This window comes from Drosophila biarmipes, chromosome 3L (assembly GCF_025231255.1).
Source record: "Drosophila biarmipes strain raj3 chromosome 3L, RU_DBia_V1.1, whole genome shotgun sequence".
NCBI lineage: Eukaryota > Metazoa > Arthropoda > Insecta > Diptera > Drosophilidae > Drosophila > Drosophila biarmipes.
Genome location: NC_066613.1, coordinates 25863595 through 25886792, shown reverse-complemented (window position 1 = coordinate 25886792; position 23198 = coordinate 25863595). Strand labels below are relative to the sequence as shown.

At 48.2% G+C, this 23198-nt stretch overlaps 4 protein-coding genes and 1 long non-coding RNA gene across 6 annotated transcripts; 2 read left to right on the top strand and 3 right to left on the bottom strand.

Annotated features, from left to right (window-relative positions):
* Window positions 1–3929: 3929 nt before the first annotated feature.
* On the bottom strand, window positions 3930–5444 carry LOC108034708 (uncharacterized). Its single transcript, XR_001768726.3, has 3 exons — window positions 5313–5444; window positions 4717–4963; window positions 3930–4547 (listed from the first exon to the last, which is right to left on the bottom strand). It is a non-coding gene; the product is annotated as an uncharacterized LOC108034708 (long non-coding RNA).
* A 6953-nt stretch (window positions 5445–12397) lies between these two features.
* LOC108034622 (peroxisomal targeting signal 2 receptor) lies at window positions 12398–16272 on the bottom strand. 2 transcript variants are annotated; one of them, XM_017109558.3, is made up of 4 exons: window positions 16176–16272; window positions 13780–13889; window positions 12966–13712; window positions 12398–12810 (listed from the first exon to the last, which is right to left on the bottom strand). In XM_017109558.3, the coding sequence occupies exons 2-4, from the start codon at window positions 13869–13871 to the stop codon at window positions 12636–12638; spliced, it is 1014 nt and encodes a 337-aa protein (XP_016965047.1). In that variant the 5' UTR covers window positions 13872–13889; window positions 16176–16272; the 3' UTR covers window positions 12398–12635. The 2 variants fall into 2 exon arrangements, with proteins under 2 accessions (XP_016965047.1, XP_043951102.1); XM_044095167.2 differs by lacking the exon at window positions 12398–12810 and having other exon boundaries at window positions 13171–13206; window positions 13266–13712.
* Window positions 14455–16170, top strand: LOC108035664 (phosrestin-1). Its single transcript, XM_017111372.1, has 3 exons — window positions 14455–15394; window positions 15464–15658; window positions 15718–16170. The coding sequence occupies exons 1-3, from the start codon at window positions 14539–14541 to the stop codon at window positions 15870–15872; spliced, it is 1206 nt and encodes a 401-aa protein (XP_016966861.1). The 5' UTR covers window positions 14455–14538; the 3' UTR covers window positions 15873–16170.
* A 529-nt stretch (window positions 16273–16801) lies between the features above and the next one.
* On the top strand, window positions 16802–18566 carry LOC108034671 (putative mediator of RNA polymerase II transcription subunit 26). Its single transcript, XM_017109611.3, has 3 exons — window positions 16802–17627; window positions 18254–18374; window positions 18436–18566. Exons 1-3 carry the CDS (start codon window positions 16900–16902, stop codon window positions 18502–18504), a joined length of 918 nt encoding a protein of 305 aa, XP_016965100.3. The 5' UTR covers window positions 16802–16899; the 3' UTR covers window positions 18505–18566.
* Window positions 18567–19834: 1268 nt separating this feature from the next.
* LOC108034589 (cuticle protein 19.8) lies at window positions 19835–23148 on the bottom strand. Its single transcript, XM_017109522.2, has 3 exons — window positions 22711–23148; window positions 22460–22636; window positions 19835–20379 (listed from the first exon to the last, which is right to left on the bottom strand). The coding sequence occupies exons 1-3, from the start codon at window positions 22996–22998 to the stop codon at window positions 20026–20028; spliced, it is 819 nt and encodes a 272-aa protein (XP_016965011.1). The 5' UTR covers window positions 22999–23148; the 3' UTR covers window positions 19835–20025.
* Between the last annotated feature and the right edge of the window lie 50 nt (window positions 23149–23198).

The following is a 23198-nucleotide window of genomic DNA, read 5'->3' as shown; positions in this document are numbered from 1 at the left end:
TCGTTATATCGTCGTTATTGCTGACTCAATTGATAAGGGAGAAGAGAACCCAGGGCGGAAGGTAATCAGGAATAATTTGCATATGCCCAATGAGCTACTCGTTTCGCGCAACGAACAGCCCGCCACTTGCCACTGATTAATGAGCTCCTTTTACTGAGTGAACAGCGAGAAATTCGGGATTAATTCGGGTAAAAATATCTACTGCACTTACTTTGTGTTGGTACCAAAACTTTTTCTAATATAAGACTGAAATTGTATCTAAAATGAACAAAGTTCTCAAGTTTTTCGGTTACCTAGATGATTTTATGAAACAAACAAATAGGTAAAAATTATTATTATTATTGGATTATTGGACGATATTGTTAGTATGCCTCGGTTTGACTAAATTAGATCGAAAAAACGTTTTAAAAATTTATATTTCGTTCACAAAATTGCCCAAAAATATCAGTATTTTGGTCGACAAATTGCGAAATGTAGCCTGATTAGGGTATGTCATATATCGCTGAGCTTGTAATTAAATTTCCCATCGATTGGCATTTAAATCTCAAGACTATATTTTCTGAAAATTTTTTCGAAAAAAATACGACCTTACCCCTTACAAAAAATGAGAAAATGGGTCAAAAAATAAATTTCCCAAAAAGTGATGGGAAGCGTTAGCCTAGGTCATTAGCTGCTCAAAACAGTCGGTCTTATTATTGTGCGCCTCGATTTGACAAAACTACGTCGAAAAAACGGTTTAGAAAACGTATTTTTCTTGCAAAAAATTCTAGTCTCAATTTTTGTATAAAAAATATCAGTATTTTGGTCGACAAGTTGCGAAATGTAGCCTGATTAGGGAATGTCATATATCGCTGAACTTGTAATTAAATTTCCCATCGATTGACATATAAATCTCAAAATTTTATTTTCTGAAAATTTTTTCGAAAAAAATACGACCTTACCCCTTACAAAAAATGAGAAAATGGGTCAAAAAATAAATTTCCCAAAAAGTGATGGGGAGCGTTAGCCTAGGTTACTAGCTGCTCAAAACCGTCGGACTTATTGTTGTGCGCCTCGATTTGACAAAACTACGTCGAAAAATGTTTAAAAAAAACGTATTTTTAGTCCAAAATTTAGTTTCATGGTTTACCATGACTTCCTAACTATATCGATTTTCTTGGAGAGCTTGTGTCCATATGGGACATTTTACAATACATTCAGATTACTTTATATTGGTTGATCACGTTTATATCTTTATTTTTCCCCGTGCAGCGAACGAGGACTCATCTGTTTCTGTTGGTTTAATTGGCGACAATTGTGGGGTTGCGACCGAGGAAAGTTCACTTCGAGTGGCAGGTGCGTGTCCACTGTTTGTCCACTTCAGGTGGAGGCACTCCTGCTCCACTTTGAGCTGAAGAGCTGTGATATTTAAGCCAACGCGAAAGGCAAGAGCACTGCTAATGAAGCCCATTTGCCTGAATTGAAGGGGAGAATTCATTTTCTGGGGCTTTGGACCGGCAATCAAAAGCCGTTTAGTGGCATTCCAGGACATCGACTCAGGCCGGGAACTGTAAACACACAATTAGTCAATCAATGAGCCGATTAATCAATCAGGTTTCTCGAACTGCGGCCAATAAAAAGGGTGACTAGTTGCTCGCAATTAGGTCGTGTTCAAAAGCAGCGAACGTCATTATTAGAGCTGATTCCTCAAGTGAGGTAATGAGTAATAATGGCATACGTAAGTGCTGGTTGTTATTTACATGTGAATATTAAATAAATATTCGTACAAGTCATTGTCCGTTTCTAGCTATGATAAGCTATGTATGAGTACAATTTAAAACGTAATTTCTATTTTTCCTAAGCAATGGGATTTGTATTTCAAAGGCTTAATGACTTACTACACTTTCTAGAATTTTTAAAATGGGAACTTGGCTTTTTATATTTGAAATCAAATCTCTTGGGATAAATGATAAGTAACTGTTGGTTCTAATAATTATCATCCAGAATCAAACCTGGGAATGTGACCTGGATCGTTTGAAGGATCACTCGCACACAAGTAGACTTCCATCGACAAACCACAAGCCTTCTCGCATTTCCCCGAGTTTTCCTAAAAAAACAGGCACCTTCAAAGTCGGGCTACACCCACCCGTTCTGTACCCAGAACCGTATGCTCTCCGACTCCTGTGTGGCCGCTCGACTGGTAGCTAATGGATCTACACCTCGGGACCGGGCCCAGCCTCCGCCGGCCAGGGCTACTTAGCAAACAGGGAAAAGCAAGAGGTCTGGTGCTGGCAGCCACTACAGATCGCTCCCCAGACAATTGCCACATCACGCTTGTTTGCCCGCACATTAACGCCGACGACGATGCGGATGATTCCGGCTGCAGTGGCGAAATGCTGATGATGACGAGGCGAGACAAATCCTTTCGGGCTCTGGAAGTCGGGCCTGGGATTGGGCCTTGGATAAACATTTGCACAAGGCGAGGCATTAGGACAGAGCGGCGGGCAGCGCGTGATCGTGATCGCACAAACAGAGATCAAGAGCCCGAAACCCTTGACCATTTGGGTGGGCCAGAACGTGTACGCAGCTATTTTGATAGCCACCGTATTTTCCTGCCTATTTCTTCGACGAGGAGAGTGTTGTCTTTCCTCCTATTTTCTGGTAGCCGACCGCCTGGCGTCAGTCGTGCGCTGTTTGCTCTTTGCCTGAGAAAAACGCTCGGGGGCTGAATGATTAATGGCATCCAAGGCAGGCGTAGAATCTCCGGAATCGCCAGCCGGTCGAAGGAGCAGCCTCGCTGGCAAACAACATAATCAAGCGCACATCCGCTCCACCTCGAGGCTCTTCCCTCCAGCCCGTTTGAGATCTCCGTGGGCTATGCTAATGGAGCTGCGAGTTCGTCACCAGGCAAACAGATTCCTGGAAATCAAGCAGCAGAAAAACACAACAAAACGAGTGGGAAAGGCAGAAACAGACCTGCATTCGGCATTAGTTTCGAAAAGCTTCTGGCGGGAGTCAACTCAGTGACCATCGGCCAGGAGCGGCATGGGAGACTAGGGGGTACAAGTACTTTTCAAAATTAACACTGAGCCCTAATCCAATTATAATTACATTCCACTTGGCACGTGGAAGTGATTGAGTATATAAACCTTGCTGGCTTCAATGCATATTGAATTTTAAACAGGCTTTAATCGGCTTTAATCCCAACCTGTTTCCATATGGGTGGTATGATCTCTGGATACTAGCCTTACAAAATTTAAATAATATAGGGAATTAGGTCAAGACTTCTATCTATTGGATCACCATATCTAAGCTTAAGAACTATTAATTTTGATCATTGATTTTATGTTAGCACATTTCTTTCAAATTAAGTAAAGGTATATATAACTTGTAATATTTTCCCTTTGTTTTTATTGTCATACAAATAAGTAATTTAAGCACTTGCATATTTGGTAGTTGAATTTCACTGTTTAGCTGCACAAACAAGAGGCTCCGATTTCGTTGGGTTTATTTTGTATTTTTTTGGTGATATCACTTGTTTTGCTGACTCGGCTGCTCCGGCAACCGGTGGCGACCTCGCTCCGCTCCTGGACTCGTGGACAGAGTCACGCATGGAAGCGAACACTTGGCAGCAGCGGAAGTTGAGACCGCGGGCACGCGCTTTTGCTTCTTTTACCTTGCGGATTTGGGTTCGGGGCCTGGGGCCTGGGGACTGGGGACTTGCTCTTGGATCTTGGGTCCGCGCTTCGTATTCGTATTCCTATTCGCACTCACAGTCGCAGTCGCTAAGTTGTCGCTTCTAACAGGGCTGGAATTATTCAGGCGCAACTTTGTCAACGCTGGCATCCCATAATTTGCAATTCGATGCTCTCTTTGCATTTCTGCGTGTTGGCATTTCATTTGTGGTCACCAGCGTGGACAGATTTGCATATGAATGAGCCACAGGCAGAGGCAGAGGCAGAGCCATCGGGCACCAGAGGTTGGGCGTGGGTTAGGCCCTCCAAGCCAATCTGAATCTTCTGCGCTGCGCATGCGCGCCGTCGCTGGTCGCCTCGTTGATTTGCACACGCAATTGTGATGAACTGTCGTCTTCTCGGGGCCTGCGTCGCCTACGTCTCTCGTACCCCCAAGGCTCTTCTTGGTGCCGGGATGCCGAAGACAGAAGACAGAAGACCGAAGACTGGAGACGAAGACGAGTCTTTGACCGTCGCCGCAATTAGCATTTGAAGTTGCATTTCCATTAGCATTTCGTGCATAAATCAGCGTCTCAAGTGGCGACCAGCTCGGCGTCGTGTTGTTGTGCAAACAGTGGGACCTTGGGCTTACCGAATCTGAAGAATCTGTTGAATCACAAGAACCGGTGGAGCCAGAGGAGGAACAGGCCGCAGGAAAGGGGTCTCGGTCGCCGTTTCGCTTCGTCATTAGGAATGCCTCGGGCACCTGCTAAGCACGCTAACTGCCTGGCATCCTGTTGGGTTGGGGAAGGGGATAGCTGGCATGGTATTCTCTAACTTTACTAATGCATCACAATCTTTAGGGATTCGCCTTTTCAAAATTACATAACATCCCTAAGATAGAGATGAGGGAAACAATATGAGTTAACCTGGATTTATTTCATATTTTTCTGTAGTCATAGATGGTTCTAAAATATTTTGTACCTTTAGTTTATCATTCCCCAGTTTCTAAAGGGTACAGATTTGTCCAGAATTTCTGGGGCAATCAAAGAGGAATACCTACCTTAAGCACCCATTTCCGCTGAATTCCCGCAGAGAGCGCAGGTTTCCCGTAACCCACTTCTGGTTCCCCATATTTGGTCTCGTTCACCTTGCCAAGAGCCCCTTGCCCGCCACCCAAAAAGCGTGCGCTCACTGCTCGGATGCTGACGTCAAAGATTTGCGTAGAGATCGGTTGCTAATTTGGCTCATTGAGGGGCAGAAAACTGCGTTCGGCTGTGTGTTTCTTTTCGGCTGCCTGGCGTGGGGCACTGGGGGAAAATTCTGTTGAATGAATGTGTACTCAAATGGTGCCGGTTGGAGGTCTTAAGTTCCGTAGCGGACTGCGGACCGTACGAACTGCAGACGTAAGACCCACTCCCACCACACATGTGTGTAGATACTATACTTCTGCGGTCACATGAGGCCGCGTGCGTCAGGCGGGCCTGCGGACGCGTGGCCCTGTCTCTAAGGCCCGAGCCCGTACTTCTGCAGCATCATGGATCCCCATTTAAAATCCCATTTCCACACCCACTCCCCCGCACCGTGCTCCGCATTTAAATGTTTATGGGCGAATGGCCGGGGCATCGCTCATTACTGCATTACACTAATTGCACTTACGCACGCTCCGAACGGCGTTCAACCTTGGGCCAGGATTATCGCGGGCCGGTTTAAAAGCCCGATCCGCAGATTAACAGTAGTTAAGCGATCGTTTAGGCGGCCAGTTAAAGTCCGTCTGTTTCTGTTTCGGTGTTCGGTGTTCGGTTGGCCCAAAACAATTGGCAATTTTTCAATGCCCAGCGTCCGACGACGAGCGCGATAATGTCCGTCTCGATACGGCACTACCCTGGGTCTGCACTGGGAAAAAATGGTATATGATATCTGATGTACTAACTGTATTTTAAAAACCAACAAATCTAGAGAGATGGATTTTTAATGCTTCATTATTTGCTTACAGATATTAAAATCGATATGATAAAATTTCCCATTTAATTTTTGATATTTAATACGGATCAATACCAAAAATTAGGTTAAAATTCAATTTCTCCCAGTGCTCATCTGGCAGCAGCACCTGTAATGGCCTGCGAGGTGGAGGAGTGGAGGTGGGTGGCGGGACGGGGGATGGGGGCAGGGCGGACCGCTCGTCAGCCAAGGTTGGTTGCCAAGTCGTTGGCATCCACGGACAACGCAACACGCGACAATGAATTTCGCATATGTCACAAGGCGATCCTCCGACCCTGTGCTCTGCCCCTTCCCCTGGCTAAAAAAATATAAAAGCAAAAACCGTCGACGACGCCAACAGCATCCCATGTAAACAGAGGAGCAGTCGCAGCAGCTGAAAGGCAATGCGAATCTCTTAGCCGATTTTGGTTTCTGTTTTTTCGTTTTGGGACTAAAGGAAACAATCACTTTTATTTGGGGATTGTCACCCTGCACCGCGAGTTTCACGGTTTTTGAACTCAACTTCAAATGATTTTAAAACTTAAATAATATAAAAAGTATAAAACATTTGTAAGGTCTTTAAAATGATAGGACTCAAGTTACAATAAAAAGAAGGGAATTTCAATCAACATTATACATTACTTTACTCACAAAAAATTTAGAGTTCTTTCGTCTTGAATTCAAGAAAGTTTCTTCTTGAACAAGTGAGAGAATAAAATACTCTCATCTTTATTTTATAACTTACTCCATCTTGACCAAAAATATTGAGTGTTCTCTAGACTTGAATGCAAGAAAGTTTCTACTCGAATAATTGAGAGTATAAATTCTCAAATAAAGTATTTTGACCCCGAACACCTTGTAGCGCATCCAGATAGCTTTGAGACCCGAACCCGGGAGCCAAATGAAGAACCTTGGCACTCTCGGATATCCCAGTGCCCGGCGCAATAAGCGGCGATCACAATAAATGCCAAGCATCGATGGTTTCTTTTTCCTTTTCGTTTCGCTGCTGGGTTTTTTACACAGCCGCACATCCTCGCCGCCTGCCTTACATCGACGACGAATATCGGATAATTTTTTGGCATGTCTGTGCAATTACCTTTATGTTTATGCGATTTCGCAAACGGCCCCGGTCGCACAAAAAACGCCGAATAAAATATAAATGTGTGTGCCGGCCTGGCACTTATAAGGCCGGGACTTTGGAGGACAATGGGGCAACAGGTGGGCCCAATCCCAATCCCAATCCCAGTCCCAAGCCCCCTCCCATTCCCAACCCGAAACCGAAACCGAAATCAACGCTCACTTAGCTCAACGGACGGTGTCAGGAGCAGGAGCAGGAGCAGTGGCAGGGGCAAATCTTTTATAACTAAATCCCCGAGTGGCACAAAGGCTGTGGCGGCATTTGGCCAAATTGGATGCTGATTGCCGGCGATTTGGATTTGGAGCTGGCCTAATGATTGCTAATTTAATGTCCGCCGAGCGAGCGGAAATGGCACTTAAGTGAGGTGTCTGCCTTGGGACGGGGAGATGAGCATGTGGCTGGTTAGGAAGGGGGGTCCATCCTGCTCATGCCGAAGGACACGTGCGGCCGCGCATGAGCGGCTCCCCTAATTGGTAATCGCACACCTCGTGCCCCCCGGCGGAAGTGGGAATGCGCCTGCATAAATCTGGTTTATTTGGCATGCCATCAGATGGCATCCATCCAGTTCATAAAGATCTCAGCCAGCCACCCACCGGGGCGCGTGTGCGAGCCGCCTGACCAGCAATAACAAAATGCAAATGCCCACCTTGTTATTCTTGGCCAAATTCAAGAGAGCGAGAAGGGTAAAAAAGTGTAAACGAAATCAAAGGCAAGTTCACGCGTCATCGCCAGGCGAAAAGGCGATTTGGCCGAAAAAACAGCAGCTCCTCCGCCGATCTACACGCCCACGTCTGGACTTAACAGACGCACCCGCCCCCTTTCTGCGCGCCACCCCTCCTTTTTTCGGGAAAACTTTTCCCCGCTCGGCTGGCGTTCGTTATATTTTCCTGACAGCCCCACAGTCCCGCATTGACGTAATTGACGTGCTGCAAAGGAATTTGTTTTTCGTGAAAAATATTTTCGCGTTTTGCACTTTTTTCTTGTTTTCCCTATAAATGTGTTTTGCGTTAGGGTAATGCAAAGAAAGGGTAGCAGAGGGTACTGATCTTTTCTAATTTTATAAATATTTTTTATCCGATCTAATGTAATGAAATATTTATTATAAAATCCCAGAATCAAAGAGCAATAAGTATTATAATTATAATAACAAAGAATTTTTCATCAGTTGAGTTATATTCTTTTGTTAAATTTACAATTTATTTTTAAGGTAATTATTACAGGACCCTCACCACCTTACAAAATCAGAGTATAACAGTATAATCAACAAAACTAAATTATCTATATCATAGATAGAGTATTTCCTATCCACTAGATCGACTGTTGTTTTAACATTCAAATTTGTTGTCGAACTGGGAAACTAATTTTTAGGCCCGCTGCTGACGCCTTTGGACCACCATCATCAGCGCCATCGCCCGATCGCCCAACACCCATCATATCCAATCTGGATTTGGCCGATTTTGGATCGCCCCGCCGGTGCTGCGGGCCACTGGCTATCGTCATCACCTGGATCTGGAGCCCTCTGTGCAGAATCGCTTCGCCGGGAGAAAGCGCGTCATCGCGGCGCACGTCAGTCGATAATTCTACAACTACATTACGGCCGGAACGCAAGCCGAAATCCGGGGGATCGGAGGCGGTCTGTGTGGGAGGTGGGCTCTATTTTTAGCCGTGAGACGGGCCGCTGAAGTATTTTGGTCATGAGTTCAAAAACAAGCAGCCAGTCGCACAGATCAACCGTGGACGGACCGCGGACAGTTTTATTTTTCCAACAAATTATTTATACGCAGAATATTTTGCACGGAATGAAAGTCTTATTTATAGCTGACTGCGAGACGACCTTGCTCCCCAAATCGTCAGTCTCGCCGACTTCATAGTATTTGATCTGTGGAGCACGCCGCCGAGCGTCCTTCACCCTCAACCATTAAAGCGTTAGCAAATGCCAAAAATTCCAAGACCATGGAAATACCCAGGGAAAATAAATCAATCCCTGGTATGGATACCTAATAAAATGCCATTTTTAGTCTCTGAATATATTAGCTGAGTTACAGAAGATCGAAATAATCTGAAGGTTGGCGAACGGTATTGAAAATTCTTTGGGGAGAGTAATCGAAATCACTCGCCAGATCTAATATTTTTAGAAAAGCGATCATGGTGATGCCTCATCGCATAGATCTCGTATTTGTAAACATCCAAACAGAACTCGGCGGCGCTACTGGGAATTCACAAGTATGATTTATAGGCAAATAAAGGAAGCGCTCAAAATCAAGTGGTTTCGTTCCCCAGAAGCGGGCACCCATTTTTTATTTATTTAGCCCGAAATGCAAAGGTCCTTTGTGGCAGCCACGCGACTGCAACCGCTGCCAGCTGAGCCAATTTTTTTGTTTATGCAGGACCACTTTTTGTTTGCCTGGGTCAACCTTAAAGTGGCAGCAGAAAAAATAAAAGAACGAGCCTGCCACGCGAATGCAAATGCGCTGGGGTGCAAAAAACAATTGTAACAAAAAATTAGAGCAGCGCGGCGATGATGTGATCCTGTTCCAGGATCTGGGTCGAGGCGAGTTCTGGAAAAAATGCAAAAACACTTCGCGGAATCGCACAGCGGGTGCCTTGGCCTTGTTTTTTGCCCGGAATTGCGTAAATTGCCGTCCCAAAAACAGGGCCCCGACTTCGGGCCCGCTCTCGATGTCCTGAATTTTTTAACAACATGCCATAAACAAATGTGCGCAGATTTTTTCAGTTCTCAGGTCGCCACGGCGCGGCCAGGCAGCGAATGTAGTTCAGTGGCCGTTTTTATGGGCCATCTAGATCTAGGCCTAGGGTCCTTGGGTTTACGACCCTGCCGCTGCTGCTATTGCATAACATTGCGTTGGCTGCTCTCATTATGTCATAAGCGAGCTGGAACAATGGCGAGACGGGATCAGCGAGGATCGCAGGATCGCAGGATGGCAGGATCTCAGGATCCGAAGACCACGGCGTGCGCAGCTTAGGTAATTTTGATTTTCGGAAAACTTCAGACTTGGGCATTCAACACCTCGTCAAGAGTTTCCTGTGCCCTAGCATCTTATGAATAAATTCCATCCACCCAGGTGAATAAATTCACACCATCAGCCCCTGGATCTAACGGTAGCCACATCCTGGCTGGGCCCCTTGAATTTTTAATTGCCCATGCCAGGACCTGTGATTCCCGCTTCAATTAGCCCCCGTGAAGACAGGTAGCCCCGGCAGCCGGCAATCATCCCCTGACAATTATTTCCGGCACTCTTTTGTCTTTTCAAACGAACGCCCTGCTTATCAAGATTGCCCTTGTGCTACGCCCACTCTAACTCCAGTTCCGACATATGAAGAAAAAAGGAAAACCAAAAACCATTTCGTTGGCATCTAGTTTGCGGTGTGCTCTGTGATGATGCCCGGCCAACTGTGCACCGAAGGAGGTCTGCAATGCCAACTACACGTGTTAGCCTGACCAAAACCGAACCGCCAGGACCGATGCGATGCCCGATGCGAAACGGTGACGATTAGGGCCCTCAGAACAAAACGTTAAAGCGAAATTAATACCAGGGACAGTCGTTAAAAGAAGCTATGGTATAGGAGTAGTATGGCAGCAGAAGCAGGAACGGGCACTCGTCTGCGGATCCTTTGTGGCGCAGATTGGGCAGCGAGATTTCAAAGGGGGCGCGTGATCGCCATCAAAATGCTCGTGGAGGCAATTTAAATTGCTGAGCGGGAAGGCTGCAGCAGTGCAGCGCGGAGTGGGTCCAGGTAGAGACACGATCCAGAACCTGCTGGCGATAAGTCCCCCATTCCCATCGTCCACCTCCCGGGGAGGTAAGAGTGCCCGAGTGCCGAGGGAGCTGCCGGAGCAGAAGCGTCCGCCTCCTCGCGTGCTGGGTGTTGAGCTGTACTATACCTCTGCTCTCTGACTTACATTTTTTGTTTTATTTATAACGAGCTGCACCACGCAGCCTTGACACTGACGAGATCCGAGGGGCCAACTCAAGGTTGTGGCCTAGGCAGCTCCTCGCCAAGTGGCCGATTCTTCGCCCGGCAGCCGCCTGCAACTTTGTTTGGCGCTAATTTATAGTTTCCCGACTGTTTGGCTTTCGACTAAATTGCTGCGGGTAATTGCCGGTATTGTTCCTTCATTTCAAATCCAATTCCTGCTTTACGAGGGTAAAGCTCGTGCTGGGGGTGTAACACAATATATGAAGGTTTTAAAGTATTCCAGTTCGGCTACAAAAACACGGTCCTTACAAAACATAAAAACATTTCAACCATCTCTGTATATTTTAAAAAATAATATTTAATTTTGAACTCAGCAATTATTTTTTGTTTTATTTTGTTTCACAATTTTGATAATGTTTTAAATAAAGGCTCCGTCAACCTTTCTTATCCTTTTTTCCCTGACTGAGAGCTATACCCTTTCCGGTCTGCTAGCACTGACATACTATTAAAATAACTATTTTTAAATTTCATCGGACATCTTATTTTTTCTATTTTATATTTATTTGTTCCCGAGTTGATTTAAAAAACTGGTTTTAAAGCAGTTCAAAATGTTGCCGCTATTAAAGCAGTGCAGTTGAGGTAAAGTGTATGTAAAATTCATGTAAGATGTATGTAAAATTGAAAGGTATTGCTTATAACCGATAGATGGCGCCAAAACTTTTGCAAACTGCTAAATGGGATAATAAGTTAAAATTAATATTATTCCTCTAAATAAACAAGTAATTTGTATTTTTACCATACAACTATTTTTTCAGTCCTAGCTGCATAAGTACATTTAGTTTTGATACCTTTCTGCAACTCAAAAGCCCTCTGAAGCACTTAGCTTACCACCTTCATTAAATAATTATTTAAAATAAAATAAAGTGCCATGCTGCGCATCAAGACCTGGCAGCGCCTAAGGATATACTCAGCACCTCGCAGGCCCCCAAAAACCGATTTTTATTAACACAAACAAGGCATTAATATCAATTTTGGTTTCACTTGACTGGCGAGCAGATAATTGGGGGTCAGCAGCTGCTGCTGGCTGTCGTCCTCCCGATCTGCCCCCAATTGTCAGAAGAAATCAGCGCCAATTGGCTTCAAAGCAAATATTTGCCTCGAGTAGCAGTTAAAGCTCGTTCTGCGATAATGACAGGATCAGGGCTTAGGGATCAGGGACCGGAGGAGCTGATGCTGCGGTGCCTGCTGCTGTTGCCTTTTCACACCATGTCGGCCGAAAAGGTGCGATCGCTTGGCACACCTCTGGGCCATCTCTCCCTGTCTTGGGCTGTGTCAATTCCGGGAATGTCAGGGATTTCGGGCTCCAGTCAGGCAATAAAACGTTGCAGCAAATTAGCGCTTTATTGCGTGTTTGTTTGTTTCAGGGGTCTGAGGCCAGCCGGAAAAGCATCCAGATCCCCTGGTCAATCTCCGTCAGCGTCTGCTGGCTCTTTGCCACCTAGCCCATTGCGAGACCCGTTAAATTCCTGTTAAGACAAGGGCCCGAGTGCAAATTATAGCCAGCGGCCAGCAAATTTATTGTGAAGGGCATAATAACAGCGGCAGAAAGCAGACACCGAGCCCATGCACATAATTCATATAATCCGCGTAATATATGTAAGCTTTTATTGACATTTGAAGCACCTGCTTGGGGATTCGCCCGTTCAGCGTTTATCACACAACTATTTACACGTCATCGCCCTGTCTCGGGGCTCGGATCCTCAGAGTTCCTTATAGGCATTTCGCATAGCTCAGCTATCTTCCTGGCGGGGCACCGTTTGTAGGCCTGGCTATTTCGACGCCACCAGCGCCTTATCACATGTGTTTTCGGTATTTAGGGAGTACCAGTTCCAGTGTGTCCAGTTGCGGGCATGCCCAGTGCTGCCCTAGACGGCCAGTTCGCCGCTCAGGCACTGCGGGGTATACACGTTGGCCAGCGAGTCCCAGCCGCAGTCGGCCAGCTGGTGGGTCCTGTGCGGGTTCCAGTCCAGGCCGCAGACGAACTCCGTGTGCTGGGCATTGATCTCCTGGGCGGACTCGCCACGCTCCAGATTCCAAATCCTGAGGGGAGAGTGTTTTTATTAACCATACATATCATAAGTACATCGTTTCCTGGTTCGGAAATCCGTTCTAAATTGATTCTACACAGTTATTTGAATATTCTTCCAGGTATATTGACCCTCCTTCCTATAGAAAACCTCTTGACCCCCACTTACCTCGTGGTAAAGTCATAGTTGGCGGATGCCAAAACCGCCGCCGAGTGCGGCGAGCAGGCCAATCGACGCACTGCAAACTCCCCGGAGTACAGCTCAAAGACGTGGGTCCTCATCTTGCGCAGATCCCATCCCCGAATCAAGCCATCCGATCCGCCGGTGACCAGGACATTCCGATCGAAGTGCGACCAGTCGCAGGACAGGGCCTCGCTCGCGTGCGCCTCGATGCTCATCAGGGGTTTACCTGCAAAGTCAAGAGAATTCCATAAGTTAAGATGCCCATCGGTACTCACGCTAGCAAACAGATTGGCGATCAGGGGCGAGAACTTGGCCCCGTAGATCAGATCGCTGTGGCCCACAAAGGTGGAGACGGAGCTCTGTCTGTTGCAGTCCCACAGTTTCAGAGTGCAATCCCAGCTGGCCGAGAGCAGGGTGTGGTAGTTCCACTTCTCGCCCCAGTCCAGGCTGTAGACCTCGTTCTTGTGCTCCTGCAGGCAGATCAGCGGCTGCTTGGGCGTCTGCTGGTTGGCCGCCGACTCGCCGTCCAGGCCGCACCAGATCTGCAGCGAGCCATCGCCGGAGGCGGTGGCCGCAATGTCGGCGGCGTAGGGACACCAGGCGACGTCGAACAGTCCGTCGGACCACTCCAGACGGCACAGCTCCCCGAGGCTCTGGCCGTCGGAGGAGCTCGCACTGGAGTTCTGTTCGAGCAGAAACAGGGAACCACCTCCAGCAAGACCGTACAGTTGGCTGCGGATGGGTTGGTAAATGGTACGGGTTATTTTATGGTCTAGTGCGATGGGTTAGGGGGTCTCACCTGGTAGCTAGCAGCAAGTAGTTGGCCTCGAAGGGCGAGAAGCGCAAGCTATAGCCATGTCGATCTGTGGTGGTGTGTGTCTGAGTCTGCATTTTGATTTCAACTGTCAACTGTAAGGAAATATTATATATATTAAGAAAATATTATAGGCTTTGCTAAATATTAAGCTAGATTTCATTTAAAGTTCGCTCTTTCGTAATTTAGTAGTTAAGCTCAACACACCACAAAGCCCCCGGCACACAAATCAATATATCGACGTTTGATCCATAACCAAATTAAAACTTTTAGGGCTTCCCCTGCCGCTGTCAGTTAGCGATTGGCCAACAAGAGCCAGACTCTCCCGCCTGATAACAACCCGGTAACACCGAATCAGGTGCTAATCCCCCTAAGAATCGGCCCCCAATTATTCAACAGTTGGCCAGATGACCTCGCACCAGGTCGGAATGGGGGAAATACTTGACATTAGCCAATTTGCTCGGGCAAGTGGCAAACTGCGCAGAAAATAGACCAACCCCCAGAAGCAGCTTGCTCGCAGTTTTGTACTATTCTTTGTGATGTCCAGCAAACAACTGCATAACGCGCAAATCCAGTTAGTGGCCAGAACGAAGAAGACCCACGGACAGGGCCAACGGAAAGGTATATAAGCAGGTTGCACGGCACTGGGGTTTCGCATTTTCCTCCGCCGAACGGAAAACTCTATAACGCGCATCGAACCCAAGTTTCATCGAGCAGAAATCCAGGAACTGAACTATATCCACAATGGTTGTCTCCGTCAAGGTCTTCAAGAAGGCCACGCCTAACGGCAAGGTCACCTTCTATCTGGGCCGCCGCGACTTCATTGACCATCTGGACTACTGCGATCCCGTGGACGGGGTCATAGTGGTGGAGCCGGACTACCTGAAGAACAGGAAGGTCTTTGGCCAGCTGGCCACCACCTATCGCTATGGCCGCGAGGAGGACGAGGTCATGGGAGTGAAGTTCTCCAAGGAGCTGATCCTGTCGCGGGAGCAGATCGTTCCGATGACCAATCCCAACATGGAGATGACCCCCATGCAGGAGAAGCTGGTGCGAAAACTGGGCTGCAATGCCCATCCCTTCACCTTCCACTTCCCGCCCAACTCGCCCAGCTCGGTGACCCTGCAGCAGGAGGGCGACGACAATGGCAAGCCCCTGGGCGTGGAGTACACCATCCGGGCCTTTGTGGGCGACTCCGAGGACGATCGCCAGCACAAGCGCAGCATGGTCAGCCTGGTGATCAAGAAGCTCCAGTACGCGCCCCTCAATCGCGGCCAGCGCCTGCCGAGCTCGCTGGTCAGCAAGGGATTCACCTTCTCGAACGGCAAGATCAGCCTGGAGGTCACGCTGGACCGGGAGATCTACTACCACGGCGAGAAGACGGCGGCCACCGTCCAGGTGTCGAACAACTCCAAGAAGTCGGTGAAGAGCATCAAGTGCTTCATTGTGCAGCACACCGAGATCACCATGGTGAACGCCCAGTTCAGCAAGCACGTGGCCCAGCTGGAGACCAAGGAGGGCTGCCCCATCACCCCGGGCGCCAATCTGACCAAGACCTTCTACCTGATTCCCCTGGCGGCCAACAACAAGGATCGCCATGGTGGGTTAAGGATGGAAATACTAGGTGTTTCAAGGTGCCTAACTGGGGGATAATCTCTCTCGATTGCAGGCATTGCTCTGGATGGGCACCTGAAGGACGAGGACGTCAACCTGGCCTCGTCGACCATGGTGCAGGAGGGCAAGTCCACGGGAGATGCCTGTGGTATTGTCATCTCGTACTCGGTGCGCATCAAGCTGAACTGCGGCACCCTGGGCGGGGAAATGCAGACGGATGTGCCGTTCAAACTGCTCCAACCGGCTCCTGGTAAATACTTCTTAATATTCCCTCTAACACCCAAGTAATCCTTGTAACCAATGGCGTAGGCACCATCGAGAAGAAGCGCTCGAACGCCATGAAGAAGATGAAGTCCATCGAGCAGCACCGCAATGTCAAGGGCTATTACCAGGACGACGACGACAATATTGTGTTCGAGGACTTCGCCAAGATGCGCATGAACAACGTGAACATGGCCGACTAGGCCGGCGCTCTCTAATCTCTGGAATCCTTCCTATAGCTTTGTTGTGAACCGAAACAGGACCGAACGGAACCGAGTTGAACGGAAACCGAAAACGAAACCGAAACCGAAACCAAACCGAAAGCACTGAAAACTTGTTGCAGCAGTCTCTCGTGGAGGCCACAATCTTTGTATTATAACCGTATCCATAGTCTATAACTATAACTTTGGTGGATCTGGAGTTTGTACCCGTACATATGCATGTTGAAGTGTTGAATCGACCTCGTGTCCCTATATTATAAATGTGTTATGGCTATCAAGACTCACCTTTTCCCTGCTTGCAACGGGGTATCCAAGGGGTTTGCTGAGGAGTTTTCGGTAGAGTTGGCAGAGGGCTTGGTGGTGCTGTGGGTTTCAACTTCAGAAGTCGAATGATCAGCCTAGCTGCGCAGATCGACGAGGAAGTATCTTGTGGCTGGGATTGTAGGGTGGTTGGTGGCGTTGACAAGGGGTTGAAAAGCCCGCTGCTCATAGGTCGCAGGCGAGGCCTTCAACCCCCCGAAGGAAGCAACAGGCTGGAGGGATATGTGCTCGACCAATCAGGAGGAGCTGGAACTGGATATGGCCGGCTCTAGCGGTCTAACGGTCAAAGGAAGTGCTGCAAACAGATGTTTGACAATGGAATCGCCGAAACTTTTTATATGCTAAGTAGCCAAGCTTTGACCTTGGTGATGGGCTAAGGCCGCCAGCTGCCACCGCTCCTAATTCTAGGTCTCATCTCCGCCAGACTCGCTGGCTTTACCCTATTTTCCATTATTCTCTGTTTCGGCTTGCAGCTTTTTGTAGCCAGTCTTATATAAGCCCTCTGGCTGACCGTTGGAGCATTGCACAATCCGGGGCAACATCGATCGATTTCACACACCGCTGCCTGCTGGGCAAGTGACTTCCGGCTCTGGGCCACCGACAACAACCAAGCCCCGAAAAGTGGCCAACTATAAATGGCTATGTTGTTGTCAAAATGCTGCCACAAATTTGACGAGAGTGCAACGCGATGGAGCTGCCAGTGGGAAAGTTACTCGGAGTGCTGCGACAGCTGAGGATGCAAGTGTTGCTGGTGCAGTTCATGTTGCTCGTGTCGCCGGCGACGCTGCAACACCAGCAGCACTTGTTCTACCACCCCAGGCAGTTGTACGGCGATGCACCGCGTCTCAGGAGATTCGAGTACGCCACGCCCCTTGTGGGTGGCTACAGTCCAGTTGCAGCCGCTCCCCCGCCCATCCACTTCCAACAGCAGACGCCCCACTTCCAGCTGGTCAACTACCGACCCACCTACCAGCCCCTGGCCTTGGAGTACCAGCAGCAGCAGCTGCCCGCCCCAGCCCCGCCCCTTCCGCCCCTCTATCCGCAGCAGAGTGTCCAGTACCAGCAGAGGACCATAGCTCCGCATGCCGAGTTGGCCAAGTATCGCTACGAGGGGAACTACCTGCCGGTGCAGAGGGTCTCCCTGCCGCACCCCCAACCTCAACGCCGCGCCGAGGAGCAGCAGCAATTGCAGCAGCAGCACTTGCAAGAGCAACAGCAGCAGCAGCAGCAGCAGCTCTACAATGTGCCACCAGCTCTCTTCACCAGCGATGTGCTGCATGTGATTCCCCCTCGCATTGCCAGACTGCAGGAACAGCAGCAGCAACCCTCGCAGAATGTGCAGACCGAAAGACCCAGGAGGTTTGCCAAGGATCTGGACACGGATGTGGCCGAAACCAAGGAAACCAAATACTTTCAGTAAGAAAATTGGGTGGGATTACACTCATCCAAAAACAAAAACAATTTTAACTTGATATCATATCAAATTATTTGATTTTGATATAAAATTATTTATATTTTAACATTTATTTCGGTTTATTTCCTAAGTTTTTGAATGATATCAAGTTTTTTGTGGATGCAACCATCCCTATTCAACACAACTTGAACCAAATTCAAAATTACGCAATTTTAATAGAAAAATGGGTTTTGTTATTACGTGAAAAGGTGGTAGCTAAAAGGTATATATATATAAATTTATAAGATTTTCCCCGTTAAAAATGGTGGTTGTTTAATTCATGCATACACGCAATTATACACACCTCACAATTACTTCCCTCAATCATTTTAAGTAGGAAAATTGCAGAAGGATAAAGGGTGAAAAGTGTATAAAATATTTGGGCAAAATGGTGGTGGTTGCTTTACAAAGCCCATCGCTTTAATTGAAAAAAGGATTAGGTAAGCGCAAGTGCTTCCTGATTACCATACCTGATAATTGTTTTAATAATCCACTTCTTTTTTAACAAAAATGCAAGTTCCTAGTGCACACATTCTTTATTTTATTTCTATAAAAAGCTTGCACATCTAAATTTCCATCTCAAATCTAGTGACATTTTCATGCGCTTCGATGGTCCCACCTCCCGGAGTCATGGCCACGTCCTCAAGCACCCAAGGGCGCAGGAAAAACGCTTCGAGTCCCAAAGAGGCACGAACCGCTACAAGGGCGAGGTGAGCTTAGGAGCAGTCTTAATAAATTTCCAGATAATTCGCAGGCTTTCTCCCGCCCTAGGTGATTTGGACAGATCGTCAAGGAGGCCGCGGCGAGCACCGCTGGGACTTGGCGCAAGGAAAACTCTAGGACCAGACCTTGATTTGCATACCCCTCCGCTGCCTTTCCTTCCCCCACTCTCTGTACATACCCATCAGAACTCGCATAAATCGTGACTTTTCATAATTTTCGCGTATTATTTATTTAAGGGCAATGATTTGGCGTGAAATCGGGAAGAGCTCTGCAAAGATTAGCATACGAATGCAGCTTCCTCGCCTCGTCTTGGGGCATCTTAGAGATTTTCTCACGCCGCTGCGGAAAAGTGGACTGTCCAACCGGTTACACGAGTTCGCGGGCATAGGGCCATCCGAAAAGGTCAACCGGCGCCGGGCCATCCTTCGCCTGGAAACTGGTTCCTGCAGTGACCTACATGTCCTGCAGTTACTTGGTTACAGGACAAGACAGTCGGTCCATCATGCGGGTCGGATATGTAAATGGGTCTGCCGAGGAGCGGGAAGAAGGGGTTGAAGACCTCGGGGTCTTGACTGCCCGGTAACTGTCTTGCAGCCTCGGGGGTTGCACTCGCCGCTCATTTGCATATCTCCAAGTCGGACGAACAAATGACACAAATGCCCGGCGGCCAGGCCCAGTGTCCAGTTGTTTGTCCTGTATCTTGGGCGCGAATGACCAGGCACATGTTCGGGCTCCTTACGTTAGATCAATAGGGTTACATGTAAATGGGCTGCAGCCTGGGCCGGGTTGCCCTTCGACCTAGGCGCTATGCGCTATGCGGGTCATTAGCGAAGCGATCGGCCCGTCAGTCACCTCACCTCCAGACTGTCCAGAACCGGTTCGTAATCGCCGCTCTTGGTCTTCTGCTCGTCTTCTTGGGCGATAAGGTCATCAAGGCGAGGGATATTCTGCTGCTCGAAGTTCTCACACATTGCCGTCTAATTTATGCAAGGACACTGCAGAAGGACACTGGATGCGACTCGGATGCGATTGCGATTGCCTTTGCTTTTGCTTTTGCTTCTGGTGTGGCGTGAGTTGGAAGTTCCCAAAGGACAACCGGTCTGACCGGTCCGGCCGGGTTGTCCGAGTCCGATTCCAAATCCGCGTCTTCGGTGACCACGATCCACGGCTTCTGGTGGGAACTGCCATTAGCTGGCCTTTGTCAGCGGCTGAGCGAACGGGTTGTGCCCAGATCTTCTTCGGGTGTCACTGGGATCTTGGCCCTGGTCCTTTGAGAGCTTTGCCAATTGCTCGGGGGTTGGGTTAAGGCATTGATTTATGCGCAAATAAAATTTGTTTACCTTCGCGCTGGCAGACATATGTGTCACCTCAATTTGGACATTCGGGTGGGGATCAGCTGGTCTTCCAAAACCTTGTTCCCCGTTTCTTTTGCAAATCAATCAAAAACACATTTTAAGTTTTTCCAAATTTTTAATTTAATATTCTAAACAAGAAAGTCGAACCTAATGAATGACATAAAATAGTATAATGTTATAATCTCGTGCCAATCGAGTCTCGGCATATTTACAAACTACATGGACTTGCGGAACTTTCGAGAGTGTTTCGACAAGAGCCTCCGATCAGGTGCGATGGAGTGCCCTACTGGTGGTACTGGTGGTACTGCGGCTGCTGCTGCGGCTGGTGCTGGTACTGCTGCTTGCTGGGCCCGGAGCTGTACTCCTGCTGGGCCTTGTGGCCCCCGGCGCGGAGCAGCTGCGTCGGCGGCGGGGGAGTGGGGATCTTCACCACGATGTCGGTGGGCTCGCGGATGACCTCGGCCTTGAAGCCCTCCTTGGGGTCAGCCGTGTACTTCACGGTGCGGATGAAGCCGTCGGAGTCCACCACCGAGTAGCTGCCCTTGATCACCGAGCCATCGCGGATCTCCTTGCGGTTCTGGTAGTTGGTGAACTCGTCGTCCTTCACGTCGAACCCGAACTGGTACGAGGAGTTTTGCTGCAAATAAGGAGATAATGTAATATAATATTAATATACAGAATTCAAAATTATCTCCAGGGGTTACTACATTCTAAAATAACAACTAAATTTGAACTAATTAAATAAAACTGAATTGGAAAAAGGGGATTAAACTATTGACTAATATAATAGCTCTTAAGGCCTTTAGATGCTATACTAGCTCTACAATGAAGCTTCTTAGAGATGTTATTGCAGTTTGAACTATAAACTAGTACTAGATAATAATATCTACGTATTCAAATAATAAAAGAGTTAAAATATGTTCGAACTACTATTATCTTAAAGAAACAATATCTTACTTAGGCACTTTGTGGCCTGGTGATCGGTTGGGACTTCAAATGCGTACTGCACCTTTGTGGTGACCCACTTTCGTGGCTGGCTGGCCCAAAAAACGTGTCCAGACGGCGGTTACGTCACCACCGCAGGCGCATGCGCGTAGGCCGCCACTCCGAGTCCCAGATCACGCACAAGTGAAAGTAATTTGGACCCGCTTGCATATTTTAATGGTCCGAGCGCACGAAATCAAAGAGCCGTTGCAGCGGATCACACAATCGATCCGACGACGGCGGATTATGATTATGCAACCGGGCGGTAGAAGTACCACCCATAAACAAGCCCGAGGCATTGGATAATTTATGCACAAGGTTGGCGATTTCCCCACTTTTTGCGAGGATGCAAAGGCGGCGAGAAGACCTTCGGTTGGCCCAGACAATCTGGTCGAAGAACATGGCCAACTGGGTTAAGGTAAGCCGAGGAACGTGGCTTATGGGCGTGGCAATTCGATCGCCTCGTTCTTCACAGAGCCTTTGGGCCTGACGTGGCCCAAAAAAAGTGAGCCAACAAAGAACTGCAGGCCGAAAATTGGAAAGGCAAAGCCAGTTTGCAAGCCGGTTCTAATGCGTGCCATGTCCATTGAAAGTCATTGTTCGGAATGGTGGGAATTGGGCCGGGGGTGCGCATTGGGGTATATGGGTTGTATTTGAAAGTGACTGTCTGGCGGAGAATGTAATGGCCAGCGGCGGTGTCGCTTTTATGGCCAGCGAAGGCAGAAAATGCAGTATCTAGTGGCGAGCCGAGGCTAAACCTTTGCGGCTATGCTGATTTAATGGCTCTAAGATTGATAGAACTGCAATATACAAATTGTCATAACTGTATACAATATATTGCTGGCTAATCTTTTCCCATTTTAATTCGATGGAGATCCCATCCCGTCTTGGTCATCAGTTTGAAGTGGCCAAAACGATGACACGCCAGCTGAGCACCTTAGCCCCAGCTCGTTGGCTCTCTGCGGCATTAGGGCTGATGGATTATGCTCACTTTGGCAACGGATATTCGCCAGCTTCCGCATGCAAAGGCCATAAACAATCGCCGCTGGCTAAGTGGCCGAGCGGACCGGACCAGGAGCGACCGCGGGCCAATGAACATGCACAATGCGAGGCACACATATGGCCATGGCCAAATCCACGCTGCAACTGTTGCCGAGTGTGGTTAATGAACCCCAAGTCGCAGTTCCCTCCCCCGAGCCATCGCCAATGCCGTTGCATGCTTCAATTGTAATTATGTTGCTGTTGTAGCTGCCGCTGCTGTGGATGTTGCTGCTGCAGTTTGTGCTGCAGCGTAGCGAAAAGGAAAGTGCGCGAAAGTCCCACTCGACTGCGGGTTCAAGCTCTATCTCTAGCTCTGCACAGCAAAAAGCGGATCGTTTTCAATTTGATATTAATGTATCAAGTTTAATGCAGCTATTAATGTAAATGTGATCAATACTGTGTTTCTTTGAGCTGCATAAAAATAATTTCAAATTAAGCGGATTCCAAAATGTCTAAGACACAAAAAACTAACCCCATAATTTGATTTTTTAACTCATCTAAAACTGGAACCAATTTCTCATAAAAACAGCTGAACGTGCTTTAAAATACTCCTAATCCATGAGGAAATAAATTGGTGAGACTGCCCAAAAATAATTGGAAACACTAAACCTAATCGTTTTCACACTCTTTTAAAACTGGTTAAAATTTCCCCTGCAACTGGGTAAATGTTTAGCTGTGTGTTCCAAACTTACGTCATCGTATTCCTCCTCCTCCTGCTGCTGCTGGAGCGAGAGCTTGTGCTGTCCCTTGGAGCCGAGGATCGAGGGGGAGGCTGCCTGGTACGAGGGCTGCTGGATCCTCCGAGGAGGCTGGGGAGCAGCCTGGGCAGGTGGGCGGTAGGCAGACTGTTGCGGCTGGGCCTGGTATTGCTAAATAGGGAAAATGTAGAACAGATAGATCCATTATGCGGATGAGTATCGAATGAAAGAGCTGGGAAACCCACCTGATAGTCCCTCACCGCAGGCGCCACATATCCCTGCTGCTGCTGCTGGTTGCGGATTTGCTCGGCCACCGTATCCTTGATCCTGATCTGCTGGCCCGCGCTGACATACTGCTGCGTCTGCTCCGAGTTCTGCTCGAAAATGGGCGTGCCATCGTTGGGCTGGGCCTGCTGCTGCTGCTGGTGTTGCAACTGCTGGTAGTACTGCCGCAAGTAGGCGGGGTCCACGCCCTGCTGTCCGCTGACAAGACCGCAAATCGCCAGAGAGGCCGCCACGAGCAGGAGTTGCATGTTGCTGCTGGGTTGCTGGATGTTGCTGCTGGCTTACTGGATGTTAGATCACACTCTGCCGACGACACGCGGGCACTCAAATTCAAATTCAAATTCAAACTCAAACTGCAAATGAAACCTCGGCGGAGCCACAACTGTATCTGCGCTGGCTGCGGACCCAAATTGCACTTTTATATCGACAGACGACGAGCGGCAACTAC

Coding starts and splice junctions, on each gene's coding strand:
- LOC108035664 (XM_017111372.1), top strand. CDS start 14,539: ATGGTTGTCTCCGTCAAGGTCTTCAAGAAGGCCACGCCTAACGGCAAG. Junction 15,395..15,463: donor CAACAACAAGGATCGCCATG/GTGGGTTAAGGA, acceptor TCTCGATTGCAG/GCATTGCTCTGGATGGGCAC. Junction 15,659..15,717: donor ACTGCTCCAACCGGCTCCTG/GTAAATACTTCT, acceptor CCAATGGCGTAG/GCACCATCGAGAAGAAGCGC.
- LOC108034589 (XM_017109522.2), bottom strand. CDS start 22,998: ATGCAACTCCTGCTCGTGGCGGCCTCTCTGGCGATTTGCGGTCTTGTC. Junction 22,637..22,710: donor CTGCGGTGAGGGACTATCAG/GTGGGTTTCCCA, acceptor TTCCCTATTTAG/CAATACCAGGCCCAGCCGCA. Junction 20,380..22,459: donor AGGAGGAGGAATACGATGAC/GTAAGTTTGGAA, acceptor CCTTATTTGCAG/CAAAACTCCTCGTACCAGTT.
- LOC108034671 (XM_017109611.3), top strand. CDS start 16,900: ATGGAGCTGCCAGTGGGAAAGTTACTCGGAGTGCTGCGACAGCTGAGG. Junction 17,628..18,253: donor AAGGAAACCAAATACTTTCA/GTAAGAAAATTG, acceptor TCTCAAATCTAG/TGACATTTTCATGCGCTTCG. Junction 18,375..18,435: donor CGAACCGCTACAAGGGCGAG/GTGAGCTTAGGA, acceptor CTCCCGCCCTAG/GTGATTTGGACAGATCGTCA.
- LOC108034622 (XM_017109558.3), bottom strand. CDS start 13,871: ATGCAGACTCAGACACACACCACCACAGATCGACATGGCTATAGCTTG. Junction 13,713..13,779: donor TACTTGCTGCTAGCTACCAG/GTGAGACCCCCT, acceptor ACCCATCCGCAG/CCAACTGTACGGTCTTGCTG. Junction 12,811..12,965: donor AACTATGACTTTACCACGAG/GTAAGTGGGGGT, acceptor CTCTCCCCTCAG/GATTTGGAATCTGGAGCGTG.